The 20074-nt window shown below is 35.4% G+C and overlaps 2 protein-coding genes across 5 annotated transcripts in view; one reads left to right on the plus strand and one right to left on the minus strand.

The window, feature by feature from the left end:
* FCF1 (FCF1 rRNA-processing protein) overlaps nt 1-14096 on the minus strand; it is a 32610-nt gene extending 18514 nt beyond the window's left edge. The window contains exons 1-5 of one of the 2 annotated variants that reach the window (XM_037832293.1): nt 14025-14096; nt 13694-13761; nt 12440-12511; nt 11238-11386; nt 4003-4075 (exon numbers count right to left, since the gene is read on the minus strand). In XM_037832293.1, coding sequence (XP_037688221.1) covers nt 4003-4075; nt 11238-11386; nt 12440-12511; nt 13694-13761; nt 14025-14027 — 365 coding nt within the window. In that variant the 5' untranslated portion in view covers nt 14028-14096. Of the gene's footprint in view, nt 1-4002; nt 4076-11237; nt 11387-12439; nt 12512-13693; nt 13762-13889; nt 13997-14024 lie in introns of those variants that run through there. The other variant, XM_037832292.1, reaches the window with a different exon arrangement.
* Nucleotides 14097-14146: 50 nt separating this feature from the next.
* Nucleotides 14147-20074, plus strand: part of AREL1 (apoptosis resistant E3 ubiquitin protein ligase 1) — a 46564-nt gene continuing 40636 nt past the window's right edge. For all 3 annotated transcript variants that reach the window (XM_037832294.1, XM_037832296.1, XM_037832295.1), the window contains exon 1: nt 14147-14289. The gene's annotated coding sequence lies outside the window, so the exon portion shown is untranslated. The remainder of the gene's footprint in view (nt 14290-20074) is intronic.

The following is a 20074-nucleotide window of genomic DNA, read 5'->3' on the forward strand; positions in this document are numbered from 1 at the left end:
CAGCCAAGGTGGTTGAGAATCCTAAGCCCATGGGGTATTTACTGTGCCAAAGGTTATTTGTATTCCCCAACCGGGGCCCCCATCCCCCAGAGAACTGTATGCATAATTTTGCAACCCCAAACTAACTGTAGATCTGACCCCAAAGGGCTCCCTGCAAGGGAAGAAAATATGGCATTAAAAAAAAAAAAAAAACCCTCACCTGGAACCCTTCTATCCACTAATGAAAATTCAGTATATACATTGTTCCTACGTGTGCTATTAATTCTTGTTGAAAAATTGTGTATTACTGTTTCAATAATGCATTAACTAAAGTGCTGTATTTAGCATTATTCCAAGTTAATTTTAGTGGTAATTGTATGCTATAGAATGTCTGCTTGAAAACGGTTTTCAAAATTATTTTGGTAACTTAAGTATAAGAGGTATATAGAATGTTTTGTATGAAAAGGATAAGGAAAGTTTTGTCCTAAATAACTGGTTGTTTCAGAGTGGAAAGCAGAAAATGTAGGACAAAAACCTGGATGGTTACAGAAGTTGCAGAACATTTGCGGAAAGGGAAATTTATTTCTGTGGACAAAGTTAGGAAATGGTAAAAAAAAAAAGAAACCAGATATAGAATAAAGCAGACTGCCTGGTAGTTTTAATCTTTAGCTATTTAGTCCCAGGTGTACCTGTGCTTTAATTAATATTCAATGTTGTATATATGTACCCGATAACTCACAAAATGTAACACAAGCTCTTGATCACATGCCAGATCATAGTGAACATTTATCTGATAATCCTTTGTCCAAATGGTATAATTTTTTAACTTGGCCATGGTGCCACGGGGATTACTGTCCATATGTACTTGCTTACTTGTACTCTGCTGTTTGCTGTATTGTTGTTGTGAATTATAGATGCACTGTTTGTCCCATGGTCAACGCCAATTGCTGCGTGGGGGTGGAATGTGGGAGCCCCTGGCCCCCAAGTGTCTTGAAAACTGCACACAGCAGTTTGCTTGACCTAGGACCTATTCTCCTTATAATATCAGAAGCTAACTGTAATCTATACCCAAAACTACCTCCTCCCTGAGACTCACTGGGATACTGTTATCTCTATAAGCCTCCCCTCCTCCCTGATGATTACAATCAACTCTTCCCTACATTGCATGACCCCGCTCCTTGCCTTATGCTCTCATACCCATTGGAATGTCGAGCCCTTATAACCAGCTTATTCAGCCCCCCCAAAGTGCAGACTATTTTCACGTTGTGCTCTGAACTGGCTGACATTCAGAGCAGCTCTTGAATCCATTCAGAGAAGCTCCTGATTTCAGGGTAATGTGGCTTGACTTCCCCACCCAGTAGGTAAGCCCTATAATAAAAGCTCATGTCTTGAAAAATAAAATTAAATTAAATTAAAATAAAATAAAATAAAATAAAATGTGTAAATTATACCTCCAGAAAGGTGAGCCCCCTCCCTTCCAAAAATCTATTGTTCTGTTTAGCACTTTGAATGCATCTTTTACTCATGCATGATTTTGCAATGTCATGCATTACTTGTTTGGGAAATATTGATTCACTGAGTTACAGAAATCTTCCAAATAGTGACACATTTCATTATCCAATATAAAAAAAAAAACACGTTCATTAATATCAATACTGATCTCAACAGAAAGCTGATAGTATAATGTAAGCTCACAATAACAGATACAAATTTTCCAAAATAATAATTTTTGCTTGAAAGCTCAAATTTAATCATTGCCATGAAGTACAATAAAGCTGCTTTCCTTGAAGTGGCAGGTTAATTTCATTAATTTGTGAGAAAGTATCTTCCAAATACCAAAGTCTGAATATCTAATGTTTTCTGTCAGTTGTTCTTTTATATAAAGAAGATATTCCACGAAAAAAGCAGTAATTCAGCTCGCAAATCACACAAGCACACAAATGCTCTTCCTCAAGACAACCATAGTCCTTCGGTATGCAGAAGTGCCTTATGCGTACTTCACATTTCATCACAAAGAATACTGACATTTACTTAAGGGCTGGGGTTTAAGAAACGTAACAGATTTTACCACTTCATCAAGGACATTCTTATATGAAGCTGGCTTTTTTTTTCTTTAAAATTGCCAATGGGTGGTGGAGAAGAATATGACTCCTAGCATTATTTGGTGCCATTGCCTTGTTGTGCAAAGGCAATAGAAGTTACACCATTTGAGCAAATGACAACAGAGTGACAAGGCAATGTCTTAGTAGTATTATGAAAATAGTTGTGTGGACTCCCTGAAAAGGTCTCCTGGACTTAGGGGTCCATGGACCACACTTTGAGAACTGCTTCTAAATTCGAAGGTGTTTTCTGGAGTAAACTCAAAACTTAAATGTGAATCCTTTAAGTGAGGGATTCTGAAGGAAATGTCTAGATAACAAATTAAAGAACACCTGTAACTAAAAATTTAGAGGAACTTCAAAGGGGACCAACAGGACCAAAATGGCTGACTAATTCGGTTCAAAGAGCTACAGCTTAAAAATTTCTAAATTTCAAATGTTTACCTTCTTAATCATAAACAGTTACTAGTTTTGTATAATTTTTATTTAAACTAACTGACAATGAGATCTTACGGCAGAAAATACATGAAAGAGCAAACACCACAATACTCTTAGAGGGATCTTTATGACCCTGTAGTTGGCAATGGATTCTTAGATATGACACCTAAAGCACAGGTAATGAAAGAATAATGAGATAAATTGGACTTCATCAAAATTAAAAACTTTTGTGCATCAAAGGAGATTACCAAGAAAGTGAAACGATAACCTGAAGATTTGAGAAAATATTTGGAAATCATATATCCGATAAGAGTTTAATATCCAAAATATATAAAGAATTCCTACCATTCAACAACAAAAAGACAAACAACCCAATTAGAAATGGGCAAAAGACTTGAATAGACATTTCTCCAAAGAAGATATACAAATGGCTAAAAATCACATGAAAAGACGTTCACATCATTAGCTATTAGGGAGTTACAAATGAAAACCACAATAAGATGCCATTTCATATCCATTAGAAAGACTACTATTAGAAAAACAAAATTATAAGTGGAGAATTAAAAAATGCCCAATTTAAAAACGGGCAAATGACCTGAAAAGACATTTCTCCAAGAAGATATACAAATGGCCAATAAGTACATGAAGAGAGATGTTCAACATCATTAGACATTAGGGAAATGTAAATCAAAACCATGATGAGATACCACTTGATATCCACTAGTATAGCTATAATGAAAAAAGAAAAAAGGAAAATAACAAATGTTGGTGAGAGTGTGGAGAAATTGCACATTGCTGATGGGAATATAAAATGCTGAAGCCACTGTGGAAAACAAGTTTGACAATTCCTCAGAGTTAAAACATAGAATTACAATATAATCCAGCAATTCCACTGCTAGGTATATGCCCCAAAGAATTGAAAACAGGGACTCAAACATTACATGTACACACATGTTCCTAGCAGCACAATTCATAATAGCCAAAAGGAAGAAACAGCCCAAAATGTCCACCAGCAGATGAATGAATAAACAAAATGTGGTATGTCCATACATTGGACTATTATTCAGCTGTAAAAAAGAATGAAGTTCTGCATGCTACAACATGGATGAACCTTGGAGACATCATGTTTAGTGAAATAAGCCACACACAAAAGGACAAATATTGTATAATTCTAATTATATGAGGTACCTAGGCAAATGCAGAGAAAGAAAGTACAATAGTAGTTACCAGGGGCTGAGGGGAGCAGGATGAGGACCTCCTAATGCCTAACGGATTCTAAGTTTCTGTTTGGAATGATGAAAAATATTCTGGAAATAGATAGTGGTGATGGTTTTACACAACATTGTCAATGTATTTAATGCCAATGAATTGTACACTTAAAAATGGTTAAAATGTTAACTTTTATGTTCTGTATATATGATCACACATAGGAAAAAGAATCTTCAGTATATTAGTGCAAAACAAATCTAGACCAGTTCCTTCCTACCTTAGAGCCACTCGATACTTCTGTCCCAATTTCTCAATTTCAGCCATTACACAGTCAGTTATACAAGGGATACCTGCCAGAAAAAAAACACACATTAGTAACAGAACTTGTGAAGAAATCTGTTTTATTCTCTCTGAATTATACGTTATTTATACGTTTTAAAATCCAGAAGATTTCTGGGTTGATAGCAAAATAAGCACACTGAAATGAACAATAAGAACTAGAAGAAAATCCTATTTATAAAGAAAGTAGAGGAATTGTCCCAACCCCACACCACAAATTTCAAAAACTATCTGCCATAAGCAATGATATTCAGAGACACAACTTGCAGCTAACTCATCTAAACTTGAGCAGAGGGTACACTTAGAAATATAAATGAACAGGTCAAGAAGGGCCCTTTTAACAACCAATCATAAGGAATTTGAAGAAAACACAGAGTATTGGTAGGCAAACATTCCAAATGGGAGTACCCATTTTCATATCCCACTTTCAAATCAAGATACCCCATAAAGAAGTCTGGCTTGCACAGAGGCAGAGCAAAAGTGGGGATAGAGGACTCATCAGGTATAGTGAAAAATATCCAAATTAAGGTTCCAGAGGAAGCTCCACACTGAGCAGAGACTACAAACCACCAATATCTGGCATTACTGCTTAAATTCTAAAGGTACAATTAACAAAGTGCTCAGGTAAACAGGAAGGAAAGTCAAACCCTCATTCTATTTTTTGCAGACCCATAGAAATGCCCCTTTCAATGATGAATGATATGCAGAAAATATCCAGTATGAGACCTATGTGTAGATTTTTTTAAAAGGAACTGACTCAGAAAGGTTGAAAATAAAGGACAGGCCAGTAAAATCATAAAAAAGCAAGGTTATGAAATTAATATCAGAGAAATTGAAGTAAAGACAAAAAAAGCACAAAATGGGGTAAAATGGGTCAAATTATAATGATCAAGGGTTCAATCCAAAAGGAAAAGGTAAAGATATAACCGTCATGAACATCCATTCACCAAATAAGGCAGCATTGAAGTATATAAAGCAAAAACTTCAGGAAAGAAAGAAAATATCTATAGATATACTATTTTCCTTTAGTCTTTGACAGTTGGAGTTGGTTAAAAAAAAAAAAAAAGTACCAGAATATTATCATTAATAAGGCTAATCTGAAAGATAATCTAAAACCCTACATCATCCCAACAGAGACCACACTTCTTTTCGGGAATTTACTGAATATTTACAAAAACTCATATATAAGCCATGAAGAAAATTTCAATAAATTCCCCAAAGTAGAACTAGCATTAACCACTGTTGCCTGCGGTTTACAAAACCCGCATAGCACTGACATCAAGACTAACAGAGCACAGAAAATGAAAACTAAAGGGAAAGATTATTTTATTTAGGTATTTATAATGCATTTATATTAGCAAACAGAAACAAGATGTACATGGAACAACATTCCCTGAGCAAGTGGGGCTAATTTAAGGAATACAAGAATGGTTTAATATAAGGAAATCAATTAATATAACTTGCTCTCAAAAGAGAAAAAGAAGATGATTACTTCAGTAGAGAATAAAAAGGCATTTGTTAAATGTAACTTCATCCCTAATAAAAATCCTATACAAAAGAGGAATAGAATGGTACTTAATAATACACACACACATGCACACACTTCCAACCAAGATCCAGAACCATGCTTAATAGTGAAATACTGGAAACATTCCCCTTTAAGTCAGGAACAAGACAAGGTACCATTATCACAACTATCCTCTAACAGTTTTCTAGAAACACCAGCTAATGTAATTAGACAAGAGACCAAAAGAAGAAGTATAAAAAAGGGAATGTACACCATATTTGAAGATGATAAAATATAACATATCAAGAAAAGTTAAAACTCAACAGAAAAATTATCAGGAACAATATAAGATGACCAGTTACAAAATTAAAATAACATTCAACATATTTCCTACGTAAAAAGGTAACAAATATGAAAATTTCATGGAAAAAAAATCTTACTTATGCTATTTTTTTTGTCATTTACAATACACAATTCCTTTACAATAATAGATACACTGTTGATAAATATTTGCTCACTGATCATTAGCTGAATGAAGAAATTTAAAATATCACCTTAGAATAAATTGAACAAGTGTGGTGGGGCCTACATGAAGACCTCTAATACTCTATCAAGGGACAAAAGAACTTGATTAAATTGAGAGATACGTTTTGGAGAGTAAACCACAATGACATGACTAAGGTCAATTTCTTCAAAATTAACCTCTGAATCCAGGACAATCACAATCAAAAGGATTTTTAATATTTTGACTAAATGATTCCAAAGCTCTTCTGGAAGAATACGAGAATAAGAGACAATTCAAAGAGAAATAAGGGGGATGGGGTCCTATAGAAATTGAAATGTATTATTAAGATCTAGAAAAAATTATGGGATTCTCACAGGAAAAAAAAAAGATAAACTCATCAGAATAGTGAGTCCAGAAATAGGATCAAATGCAAGGTCTAATACAGGATAAAGGCATTTCAACAAGCAGAGAAAATATGGATATTTAAATAAATACTGTTAAGGCAATTGGTCAGCCATTGAGGGAAAAATTAAGCTGGATCCCTGTCTTTTAAAAATATTAAAATAAATCCCAGTTGGAAAAAAATAAAGGTGAAACAAAAGAAATCATGAAAATAACTACAAATCCAAAGGAAACTATAGTAAATTTGATCATATAAGAATAAAAAACTACTGTTTGACAACTATCAAACAAAAAAAGCTATTACAAAGTCAAAAAATAAACTGGAGTATTTTACATTTTTGGCTTGTAACTCCACTTTCTACTTCCTACAGGATCTAAAAGGTAAATGCATAAAATGTAATGATAAATCAGCAGTTTTAGCCTCACAATGTTTAAACATGTAATTTGTGACAAGAACTACAAAAAGGTAGGGGGACTGAGGGGTATAGGAACATAAGTTTGCATATACTACTGAAGTTAAGTTGGTATAAAAGCAAATGAGATTGTTATAGATTTAGGGTGTTAGACTTAAGCTCCATGGTAACTACAAAGAAAATATGGTAGAATATGCAAGCTCACAGAGACAGACATTAGAGTACAGGTGTCAGGGGCCAAAGGCAGGGGGAATGGCAGTTAATTCATAATGGGTGTAGGGTTTCTGATTAGGGAGATGGGAAAGTTTTAGTAATGGAAGGTGGTGAGGGTACTGCAACATTGTGAATGTGATTAATCCCATTGAAAGGTATGCTTGAGAACGGTTGAGATGGGAAAGTTTAGGTTGTATATATGTTCCTGCAATTAAAAAAAAAAAAAAGATGAACTAAAGAGACAATGACAATTAAATGCAATATGCGATCTTGGACAGATCTAGCAATGGAGGAGAAAAGGCTCTAAGGGACATTATTGGGACAAATGAAAAAACTGGAATACAGCCTGCAAGCTTTATATCAATGTCAAATTTCTTGAACTTGATAACTGTACTTAAGGTGGTTACATAAATCAGTATCCTTATTCTTAGGAAATGTACATGGCAGTAATAAGTGTTCAAGGAGCATGATGCATGCAATCTATATTCAAGTGTTCAGAAAATGGATAGAGAAATGGATAAATAGATAGAACAATAGGGTAAAGTTAGCAAAATGTTAAGATTCATAGATCTGGTTACCTGGGGAATTGGGAGTATGCTGGAGTTCTCTGTATGGGTTTTGTACTATTTTTCTAACTGTCCTGTAAGTCTGAAAGAATTTCAAACTAAAAAGTTAAAAAAAAAACTGGGAAAAATATTTCAACACATTTGCCAAAGGGCTAAATTCCTTAATATACAAAGAGTTTATAATAGTTTATAATTACACAATAAAGTTGTCGAAACTGTGCCAAGCACTTTACAAGGATTATCTCATTTAATCTTCATAACAACTCCTATTAGGTGGGTGTTAGTAGTAGTACTATAATCCCCATGACACAGATGAGGAATCTGAGGCACAAAGAGGTTAAATAACCAGATAATAAATGGTGAAGCCAAGATTTGAACCAAGTCTGTCAGGCTCTACAGTTTGGGCTCTTAACCAGCATGCTACATTCCAGTTCATAGAAGAAGATGTACTTTCAATGAGCATAAAGATGCTCAACTCACTCCTGATTAAAGAGATCAAACTTGAAACAAGATTTCATTTTCTTCCTATGAGATAGATGACTAAACAGATGAAAACAGATGAAAATACCAAATATTGAGAAAACAGGTGTTCTCATACTAAGTAGATATATAAATTGACAAATTATTTGAGGGCAATTTTTGTAGTGTCTATTAAAATTAAAAATATACATACCCCTCAATACTGTAATACAGCTTCTAAAAATGTATCCTAAAATAAATTCATATCTCACACCCTTGAGGAGAGACATATTCACAAAGATATTCACTATAGCCTTTTTTATAATAGGGGAAAAACTGGAAACAATCCAATTGTCTAATAAGGGAGTGGTTTTAAAAAGTTATATATTTTAACAATGTAAAACTGTGTAACAAAAAAAGAATGAGGTCAATCTACATACATATACTGGTATGGAGAAATTTTCAATTTATATTGTTCAATGTAAAAAGTAAGTAGAAATGGATAAATAAAATGTGGTACATCCATACAGTAGAATATTATTTGGAAATAAAAGAAATGAAGTACTAAACATGGATGAACCTTGAAAACATGTTAAGTGAAAGAATTCAGTCACAAATGGCCACATATTGTATGTTCCCATCCATACAAAATCTCCAGAATAGGCAAATCTATAGAAATAGAAAGTAGATTAGTGGTTGTCCAAGGCTGGAGGAGAGGAAGGGATTGGCAGTTGATGACTAAGCAGTATGGGTACTTTTTGGAGTAATGATATTGTTTTAAAATTGATTGTCAACAGGCCAGAGAGAGAGGGGACAAAAAAAAAATTGATTGTGGTAATGGATACACAACTGTGAATATATACCAAAAGCTATTAAACTTCAAATGGGTAAATAGTATGGTAGGTGAATTATATCTCAATAAATCTGTTAAATTAAAAAAAAAGCAAAACAGTAAATAATATATGATCCATTTTCATTAATAAAATAAACAAAAATAACCTCCTCTCCACACAGATTGTATATGAATTTTTAACAACTGCCCCTTCTTAAGGAAAGGCATTATAAGGAACTTTTATTTTTTGTTAGTTTTTTTTTAAACAAGAACATTAATACTCTTGAAAGAAGGAAAATGTTAAGAAATTTTAAAATAAAAAACAATGCCCAGAAGAAAAAAGCAGTTGTAAAATGCAGGGAAGGTTTTGGAATCAGGTGGCAATATACTGTTTGGGAAGAACAATTTCAGAGCCATGTAGCAGTGAAGCAAGAGGAGGGCTTGCAAATGGAGTAAGGAAGTAGGTCCAGGAAGGTCACTATAAGGAAAGGCAGAGAAACAGATAACCAGGCTCACAGGCAGAAGAGATAGCTGGTGAGAAGATAGCTGTTTTCCTTTGTTGGACTATTAGGGGGAAAAGGAAGGGACAAGGAGCTATGAAAAGGTCAAAAGGGCATCTTCAAGGTAATAGGAAGACAAACGCCTTCCTTTAGGTACAAAAATGAGCAAAGCAAATAATTAAATAAGCAGAGCTTATAACAGATAAAAGAGTCTCTTAGATACTGAATTTGTAATATAGCTCAATGTTTTTTCAATCTTCCACAAAAGACTGCAGAAAGTGGTATTTTCCTTAAGTTTATTTTTAGAAAAGGCACAGGAGTAAACTATGCAATTAGTTGTATTCTAAGGTTGCTATACCTAGGGAAAGCCTAACTACAGGACTAAAGCTATCCTAAACAGTTACCATCTAGATATTAGTGGTACAGCCATAGAGCCAAGGACACAATTCACCTCCAAGGGGCCATGCTGAACCTTTCATTCATTTCGTTTATAAATATGTCAGAGCATTCCTGGAGAAGCAACTCAACTATAAGAAACCCCATGGGGACTAGAAAGAGCCTACCAAGTTTAGTGCCTTCCCTCATACAGGGCCATATAAGGTCTGCAATTAGAGATGTGGTAGTACCTCAACTTCAGTCTATTCTTTATTATTCCTAAAAGAATTTTAAAAAATGAACGTACTATATGTATATAGCTTAAAAAAGAAACATGGAAAGGCCTATATGAAAAATAACTGTCCCCTGACCCTTCCTTGTCCCATCAATCCTGATCCTTACAGATGACTATTTTACTCCATTAAGTGTTTCTTTCATCTGCTGGTTATCTTGTTATCTTGATATAATAAATTTAAGCAACTTTATTTTTGTATTTATTAATTTTATTCATTTTAAGAATTAAGCTCTATTACACCCTTCAACATCCATTTCCTCCATCTTCCCATATTGCTAGTTTTAATAAATCAATAACAACATGTATAGTACTATCACTCTGTTCATTACATAATATCCCTTAAAGATAAAGGAGGTGCAATTTTTTTCCTTTGACACCAATAATTTATTCTTTATGGCAGAGTGTAAGTCTAATTTTCATTTGTACCTTAAAGTATATGAATATATGCACAAGGAAAGAACTTCCTAATAGTAAGATCTGGAAAGAAATGTACCAGATCTTACTATTAGGAAGTTATTTGTTGTAGATGGCATAAATTTTCCTTTTTCTTCCCCTACTAGTGAAGGAAGAACATACAAAGGAAGGGATACAAAAATATTCAAAGGAAATTTATGAATGGTAAACTGCATACCTAGGTGTAAAAAAACTACCTCAGATCCTTTGTGATATGAATAAATACCAAACTGAATAAATTTAGGAATCACTGACCATCACTCAACTTTTGGTTTGGTGATCTTAAATTGCAAAGTCTCTTCCACACTGGAGCAGATTAGAGAATGTTTTCCCCTCAACTTAAATGAATATGTATGCTGAAACATGTAATAGAATTCTAAAACAAAAAAAAATTCCCTTTCTGTATTGAAAATTGAGGTCAATAATGATGGTTAAAGCACTCTAAGTGCTTTCTGAATTGTAAATGTTTAATTATTCCTACTCGAGTTTGCATTATATTTCAATTCACTGAAAATAGCCACTACTGTGGTGAGCAAAGTAAATGCCAGCAATTCAGTTAACTAGAATCCCGTCCTCTTCTTTTCATGTATTTGGATAAATTCAATGAACTATTCTGTACAGTTGTCAAAGAAATATAAAAGTATGATACTCACACTTGGCATACAAACAGTCCATCATTGACTGCACTAAATCCAGTTTGGCTTTAATGGAAAAGTTGATAAAGTTGGTATCTACCAGGATGTGGTAAGGTGGGCCCAGCTGTGTATTATATTGGAAAAATAAGCAGGAAGGATGTTGAGGCCTGAAGGAAAAAGAAAACAAGGACACAAACTAATGTTCACATTGATATTTTGGTATCCACAATAAAAAAGAAGTCTCTGCTTGGAGAAGTTTGCTATAGAACAAACTCCCTTTTCTTTGTCCATTGAAAATAAATCCTAAAAAGGAAGATGAAGAAGAAAGTAACACCATATCTCAATCTCAATTCTACTATTATGCTTTGCCACAACTTTAAAAAAACAACTATCCATAATTGAACAAATGAGGAACTGATTTAATTCAGCTCAAAGTTGTACTATCAATGGTGAGAATGGACCTAGAAGTTTGTTTTTACCAGACTGAGTCTCATGACCTCTTAGACCCCGGTCCCCAGAGGGATCATGTACATGCCGTGGAGGACAAGGCAGAAGGTGTGAATAAAAAAATAAGGAATTTGGAGCAGTGTCACATGCTAAGGAAAATGAGTGAGTAATTAGCAGAGATTTAACAGTTATGCCACAAAAATTAAATAAATAAAAAAACAGCAATTATCCAACCCTATTCTTCCTTTTCCTTTAGCAGAAGTAGAATAGCCATGAACATATGGAGGTAGAATATAGCTAATATTAATATGATTAGAATGATTGCCATCCTCGCAGGATCCTAAAATGGCTGTATGGAATGTGGTATAGGCAAACGGTTATTCAATGTTAGGACTATATAAAAGCCAAAGATATCTAGGTTGATATGGCAGTGGTTCCAAATGCTAGTCCATGAACCAGTGTCCACCCGTGATGACTTGTTAAACAGTAATTATTTTTCTGAAAAATTCTTAGTTGGCAAAGAAAAATAATAATCCTAGATTGGTCCCCAGGATTTTAGGAGAAATTTTACTGCTCCATGAAATCCAAAAATCTTTGAACCACTGGAATTGGTATATGCTCATCAATACTGCTTTCATTTGCATGGTTTTGCCAGTTTTACCACAAATGATTGAACAAATCAGCTCAGAGAAAGGCTGGATCTCTAAGAAGTCTACAGCTTTAGAATGTCTCTTCTAGTTTTAAAGAAAAAACTGAAATTCTTGATTACTCACAATTCTCTTTCCTTGAGTGCGCTGGGATCTTTCTTTTCTTTCTTTTTAGGCTTTAATCTATCCTTTTCTTTACTAGGAAAAAAAAGGCAAATTATATCCAGGGGAGAAGGAATCATAGCAGTTATAATCCATTCAAAAATCAAGTTTCATTTCTTTTCTAAGGAGGAATCCTACTTTTTGACTTCCTTATGTTCATATCAGTGTACACTTCCTGAGCACAATTAACTGAAGTGGGAGGTGACCTGAAAGTATAATTAATCAGAAAAACATAATGAAATTTAAAAATCTCTAGCCAATAATTCATAAAAATTGCAAATGGGTAACTAAATGTTAACTGTACTATCATTTCATTCTTAGAAGCTCATATCAAGGATCAACATCCACTTTCAAGCAGTGGGTAAACAGATTGACATTTTACTTCTGAAGACTCAAGTGTTTCAACAGTAGAAGGGAAAAGCGTTTCCCCATATGCTTCTTATAAAGGGCGAAAGTGTAACACACACATATGATTATATAAAATTTAATCTTTACCTAGAAAAAAAGATTATTAATGAGGGGGCTTTCCTAAAAATTACATAATAAATCCATACTAAAGGTTGATAATTTAAAACTATCAAGGCTCTAACAACCATTCCCTTGTCAAGTCTCTTAATCAAAATGAAGACAAGTCCTTATTAATAACTTCATCCATTTTTTCACAAAAGTAGGGAAGCTGTTGAGGTCCTCATTTATAATAGCAACTATCACCCCACTCTCTTCTTCCACAGTGATCCAGATTTTTATAAGACGGAGACATCTGGGAGTTTTTCATTCTCTCTTTCAAAAAATATTTGAGTGCCAGGAGCTGGAGACACAAGACAAACACGGTCTCTGACCTCACCATCTTTTAACAATGACAACAAATAATCTTTTCTGTGGAATGTAGTAGTGTAATGGTAAGAACACAGGGATAATTCTATCTATCCCACAGAGCTGTTGCGAAGCTTAACTGTGCTATGGTAGACGGAGCACATAACAACGGTGAAACAAAGGGAACACTTAAGAAATGTTTAATTACCATCCCCTTCTCCAGTGTAATCGCTCGGCAGCTAACTGATTGTTAAATACTGACGACCGCCTCATGCTATATAAATCCAAAACATAATAGTATTAAAAGGAAAAAATAAAACAACAACAGAATTTTGCACTACTTATCCCCTTGTGACTCCTATCTCTCGGGACAGTCTATAAACCCAATAGATTCCGGACACTCACAGCCTCTGGTCTCTGAGACTAAGCATTCTCTTCATGGTCGCATACTTCCTTGTTTTCTTTTGCTTCCCCTTCAAACAGAAATCTTATGGTTAGAGGAGTTGAAATACACTGCCATCTTCTTGCGTCCCCTCTCTCAAATACCCCGCTTTTACCCTCCCTGCCCCAACCGCCCTCTCCCTACTCCCTAAAGCATTACAGGCATCGCTCGGAGCAGTTGAAAAGCGAGTATCAGAATGAAAATAGGCAAGGGCAAAGTGAAGGAAATTTGGCTAAAGAGTTCAATCTCCGTCAAAAAGCGGTCTATCTCCCCTCTTAGATCCTCCTCTCTCACCATATTCACGCCACACTCTGTCTTATTTCCGGAATCACTGGCTGCGCGACCCTTTTACGTCATTCGGTAGCTGTTTCCGGCAAGGTATAGCCCGGAAGCGGAAGCGCTTTAGGAAACGGAAAAACCCTGAGCCGGCTCCCGCCCTGCGGCGAACCCTATTCCAGGGTCTCTCGTCGGAGGGCTCTGAGACTGGTCGTCTGCTTGGTGCTGCCGCTTCCCAGGGTGGCAGAACTGGGACTTCGCTGCGCTTCAACCCATAAGACGGGTAACGTTTCTTTTCATTACTCCAGCCCTGGGCAAATCCCAGAAGACCTCCCCGCACCTGAGTTCCAGAGAGAGAACAAGGATTGGAGGGGACGGATGGTCCGTCGCCAAGAAGTTTTGGAAAACAGTTTCTTCATCCCCTAGTGTTGGGGCGTCAGGGCTTCGGCAGTCTAATCCTGAGTCTCTAGTTCTTACTTGGGTCTTTTAGCCGGCATGGTGCTTCGTGCGGCTAGGTGGACCATTCTCCCTGAGTAAATACTGTGTATTTGTCTCGGCCAAGAGTGAGATGAAGCAGCGCTTGAGGACCTTTTTTAGACTGTTAGTAGGAAGTTGTCAATATTATTAGTTACCAAGCCAGAAAAATGGTGAGAACTAATTGACATTTATTGTGAAGACTTGGTGTGTTTTAAGGGAAAGAGAGTTTGTGAGTACAAGAAGGGAAAGATAGCTTCCGCTTTTTGAGTACCTGCGATGTGCTTCTGTGGTTCTTACTCATTTGGAGATCTTTTGCCCTTTGAAAGTTTATAGAAAGCCATAGACGACTCTTTAAAAAGTAGATGCACACACAAAATTTGTCATACTCTTAATGAACTCAGTCTTGAATCCTGAAGCCCATCCTGGGCTCTAGGTGTCTGTGAACTTCAGGTTAAGAACCTTTATTCTGGATACTGTACTAGGCACTTTATATTAATTTTCTGACCTTCACAGAAAAGTACCCTCATTTTACATATGGGGAAGCTGAGGCTAAGACCCTTGTTCAGGGGTCTGTTTGATCCCAAAGCCTGTGCTTTTCTTATTGCACTGAGCTATCCAGGTGTTTGGATTACAGAAAGTATATCAGATTTTAATAAGGTGACTATTGCATAATCCTTACTAACAGAGTGTAGTGGTCAACATGAACTTTGGAGCCAGACTGCTGGGATTAAAATCCCTACTTTGCTTCTTACTACCTGTGACATTTGGCAAGTTAATTTATCCGTGCTTCAGTTTCTTCATCTGGAAAATGGAGGTAATAGTATCTGTTCCACAGGAATGTTTAAATGAATGAAAATGTGAAATCCGTAGAGCAATGCCTGCCACAAACTAAACCCTGTACTTGTTTATTATTGTGTTGTCTAACACTGAGTATGTGGTAGAGTTGAATTTTATGCCAATTATATTTTAATATAATTGCTTTATTTTGGAACTGAATGTGGTGATAACCTTAAAAACCTTATTAATTTTTCAGGACTTGAAAAGCTCAATTGCAGATTGATTTCTTGTGTTGATTTGGGTATAGACACAGTGTTCTTCCTGCTCCTTTTTCTTTTAGGCATTCATGCATTTATATAACTTTCTAGTTCACATATCTGACTCTAGGCTCTTAGCTTTTAATGTTGAAATAGTTTTATTATTGAAGCATCTACAGATATTGTACATGGCTCCTGCTTACCCAATTTGAGGTCATGAGATGTTCCTAATCTTTTCAGAACAGCTTGTCTCTGCCAAGCTGTCATTCTGGGTAGAGCTGGCAGTGACCACTTTTTCCATGTGTGGAGCATTAGAGTCTCTTGGTGATTGGGCCTTAAGCTTTTCAAGTAAACACAGTCGGTTTTGTTGTTGTTTTTTAACACTTGGAGATTGGTTAGTATTATATACCAGTTCATGAGAAAAATTGCAAATACTAAATAGTAATTTACATTTAAATTCAGGCACTGACAGAAAAACAGTCTTCTGGTAATGTGTACCCTGAATTTGGAATCTATGAACAATAACAACAAAAAAGCAGTTTGTAATTTCTATTCTGAGAATTTTCTGATTTCCTTGATAGATAAGTTAGTATAGGAGGATGATAGGGGACAAGAACATACTTAGAAAAAAAAATCTTTTGTTGTATTGTAATTTTTATTGCCATTTGAGATTCTTACAGCCTAAGATTCAAATACTCCGATACTCTAGTATGCTTTGATGGGGGAGGAAGGGGAGGAGTGGTGTTGGCTTTGAGTTCGATGAGAGCAGAAGATAATTGCTTTGGGTGTACATACTTGTGAGAAAAAGAAATTATTTTAGTCCTCAACAGTCAAGAGGGTTGCTTTGTACTTTTCTGCAGTCTTGAAGACAAAGAATTGCCCAAGGCATTTGACCCACAGTTTGAACACATAATTGGGCTTGGACTTCATGCATTCAGTAATTGGTCTAACTTACTAATTTAGGTTAGCACAGTTCTTTATGACATTATTATGGATGTTGAAAGATTCATCAAGAACTTCTTGTATTTCAATGTTAGGAAGTTATAGGTAGATTCACTTTTGTGGCCATCAAAGAAAAAAATTTAATTCAAAAATATTTTATCCATATTCAAGTAAAGGTTTCACATTATTTGTATGATCCATGTGATACGACTTTTCCCCAGCAAACATAGTTGTCATTAATTATTTTTCAATTAACTATCCCTTAGTGTGGTATACAGCATGCTTTGCTCTAAAATCTGGATAATTGAATTGTTGGTAGGGATACTTCAGAGGTAGATTACTGCTGCATGTTTATTCATTCAAAAAGCATTTATTGAGGGTTCATTCTGCCCTGGGCAATGTGCTTGTAACTCTTCAAGAGTTCAGTCTACTATTGGAGAAAGACTTGTGAACAGATAAATTGTGGTAGGTAGTATAATAGAATTACGCAAATTGAATTTATATTTTAGAGGAATTACGCCCACCTGTTCATCTTTCTGGAAGTGGTCCAGGTCAGAGTAATGTTGAGTAGTATAATATAATGCTATCAACATATAACATCAGATTTTATGACCATAATGGATTCTAGAATATCATTTTAATCTTTTAAATGGGCTTAGCCATTAACTAGTTTAGGTTTAAATTTTGTTTATCTTTCTTTGCAGGGATTATGGATGGTTAGCCTTGACTAACATTGTTTTTTATAGTAGTTTTCAAACTTAGGATTGTTTAGCCTCGTGGCAGTGTATTGTGTGTGTGTGCGTGCGCACGTGCGCATCTGAGGCCCTAGTATGGTATTAAGTCATGATTATGTTTTCCTGGTGGGATTCTCAACGCCTGTTCTAAAGATATGTTTTAATAGAGAGTAATGAGTATTCTTTTAGCTATTAGAAACTAAACAGTTAAGGTTTAGTATGGTACCGAATTGATCCAGTACCATATGATTTTATATGAAGTTTTATTACTTTGAACAGTTGAGAAAATTTGCATCATGTTTTTTCAGTGCTGATAGCTGAAGCATTCATTTCAGTGCATTTTTCCTGTTGGTGTGAGAGGCTAGTAGTCAATATCTATAAATGGTATTTTCTATTCATTATACTTTTTGGCCAGAGATCAAGTAAAGAGAATCTAATAATGAATGTACAGCCTACATTTTTTATAACATCCCCTTGCTTTTATCCACAGATCCAGCCTAGGTTATTCTAGCCCTTCTCTTGTCCTCTTTGGGAAGTTCAATTCTGAGGCTATCCCTTGGTGGGGGTGGGGGTGAAGTTCTTAGGAAGAAGAAGCAGTTAAAACCTTCCTGCTCTAAGTGTGGTCTAGTTTTTCATGTCTTGGTGAAAAAGGAACCCAGCAAGGTTGTGTAAATGGTTTATAGAAAGGGTTTTAAGAGGGTTTAAAAAGCCATGTTAGCCAAGCAGAACTTAGATTGAGGCAGTGACTAGGGAGACATGACCAGAAAAGGGGGAATGAGAATATGAAGTGGGAAACTAGAAGTGTTTTTATTTTATTTTATTTTGTAATAATTTTAGATTATAGAAAAGTTAGAAAGACTGTACAGAGAGTTTCTGGATATCTTTTACTCAGCTTCCCCTAGTGTTAACATCTTCCATAACCATGGTATATTTGTCACCTCAAAGAAATGAACGTTTGTACAATGTTAATTGGTAGCAATTAAACTACAGTCTTTATTTCGATTTCACAAGTTTTTCCTGTCATGTCCTTTTTCTGTTCCAGGATCCAGTCCAGATTACCACATTGTTTCACACAATTGTTTCATGTGTAATTTTGATAAATAGGTTGGAGTTTTCAATGAGTGTTTTCTCTGTGCTATGTATGTGAGTCAGTAATCCCCTCTGACCAGTGCTGAAGAGTGAAAGTCATTGCCCATGAGAATAATAGTGCATAGGTAGTATTTTGTACCTCTTGATTTCCAAAGCACTGTTAGCTCTGTGGAAGAGTTGGTTTTGCTTCCAGGAAGGTGGTATGAAGTTTCCTGAGAAGCTAAGAACTGATCCCATCTTGGGCTCCAGTGACATCACATGCTCACCTCAAATATAGATTTTACTACATGGAACTATAACTACTTTTTACTTGTCTGCTTTGCTAAACTGCGTGTTTCTAAGGGGTCAGGGGCCATATTATTCATTTTGGAATCCTTGGGGTCTAAACATACTACTTGGCATACAGTGGATGCTTAAAACACAATTGAAGAAATTAATGAATCCTTGTTTGCTAATGTTAATCATTAGGTCAACACAAGTTTGGTTTTGATTATCTGAAGATTGAGTTTCTCCTTCAAACAGAGCCATCTTAGGCTGCCATTTCTATGGCTAGTTGAAGTTTTCCTTCTTGGAGTCTTAAACAAAGAACCATAAAATGCTCATTTAAGTTATTCTTCCTTCTTATTATATAAATAATTATTTTCCTTAAAAATAAGAGTAGAATTCAAAGTAGGAGAGGCTAGAAGAGCCAGAAATTTTGTTAGCTTTTAAGTATATTTGTGACAACTCTAGTTCCATCCGCCCTGGGTTGTACATCTGGCCATTTGCCTGCCACTTCATGCGCAGTTAATGAAATAACAACCTCCTAGACTTATTGAGGGAGACAGTTTGTAAGATTCAGAGAATTAGTTTTAAAATTTTCCTATTATAACCAAGATTCAGTGGCCCAGAGTCGCTTAAGCACAAAAGCTGCTGGAGTATGGGAACACAGGAGATTTTCCTAATTCTTTGGATCACCAGTACAGTAGAGTCAGTTTTGTACATAGAAAAATCATCAGGATGGAGGGAGAAGTAAACCAAAGCTGACGTTTTCTTGATTTAGGGTAAAGAATAGAATATGATGGGGACATAGATAAGCCAGTTTTCTCTTTCATTTTTCTCAGCATCCCATAAAATCGCAAAATGGGCAGTGGTAAATTGCTACTTCCTGTTCTTCCTGTTTTATTCACATTAGCTATGAATCTCTGAACTGTGGTGAGTATGGAAAATTCTGTTCCAGAGGGTAGTTAAATCTAAGCTATGCTTTCATCTATACTAATTTCATTTTGAATCTGAAGAATTCTGGTGGATTATCAGACTTGTTTTAAAGAGAATGGTGCTATAGGTAGAATCCACATTGGGTTAAGAAGTGTAGAATTACTTTTGGTTTTGCCAGTCATTACCTTGGTCAGCTTAACCTTTATAAGCCTGAATTTCCTTTTTTTAAAAAAAAAAAATGTGATAAAATATACCACATAAAATTTACCATTTTAACCATTTTTAAGCGTATTAATTCAGTGGCATTAAGTACGTTTGCAATGCTGTCCAACCATCACCACTATGTATTTCTGGGACTTTTTGCAGAAAACAAATACCCCAATTAGAATCTCTGTACCTCTTAAGCAGTAACTCCCATCCCTGCCTCCCCCCAGTCCGTGGTAACCTCTAATGTACTTTCTGTCTCTATAGATTTGCCTATTCTAGATATTTCATATTCAGATATTTCATATAATATTTGTCCTTTTGTGTCTGTCTGATTTCCTTTAGTATAATGTTTTCAAGGTTCATCCATGTTGTAGCATTCACCAGAACA

The sequence above is a fragment of the Choloepus didactylus genome, chromosome 4, assembly GCF_015220235.1.
Source record: "Choloepus didactylus isolate mChoDid1 chromosome 4, mChoDid1.pri, whole genome shotgun sequence".
Lineage (NCBI taxonomy): Eukaryota > Metazoa > Chordata > Mammalia > Pilosa > Megalonychidae > Choloepus > Choloepus didactylus.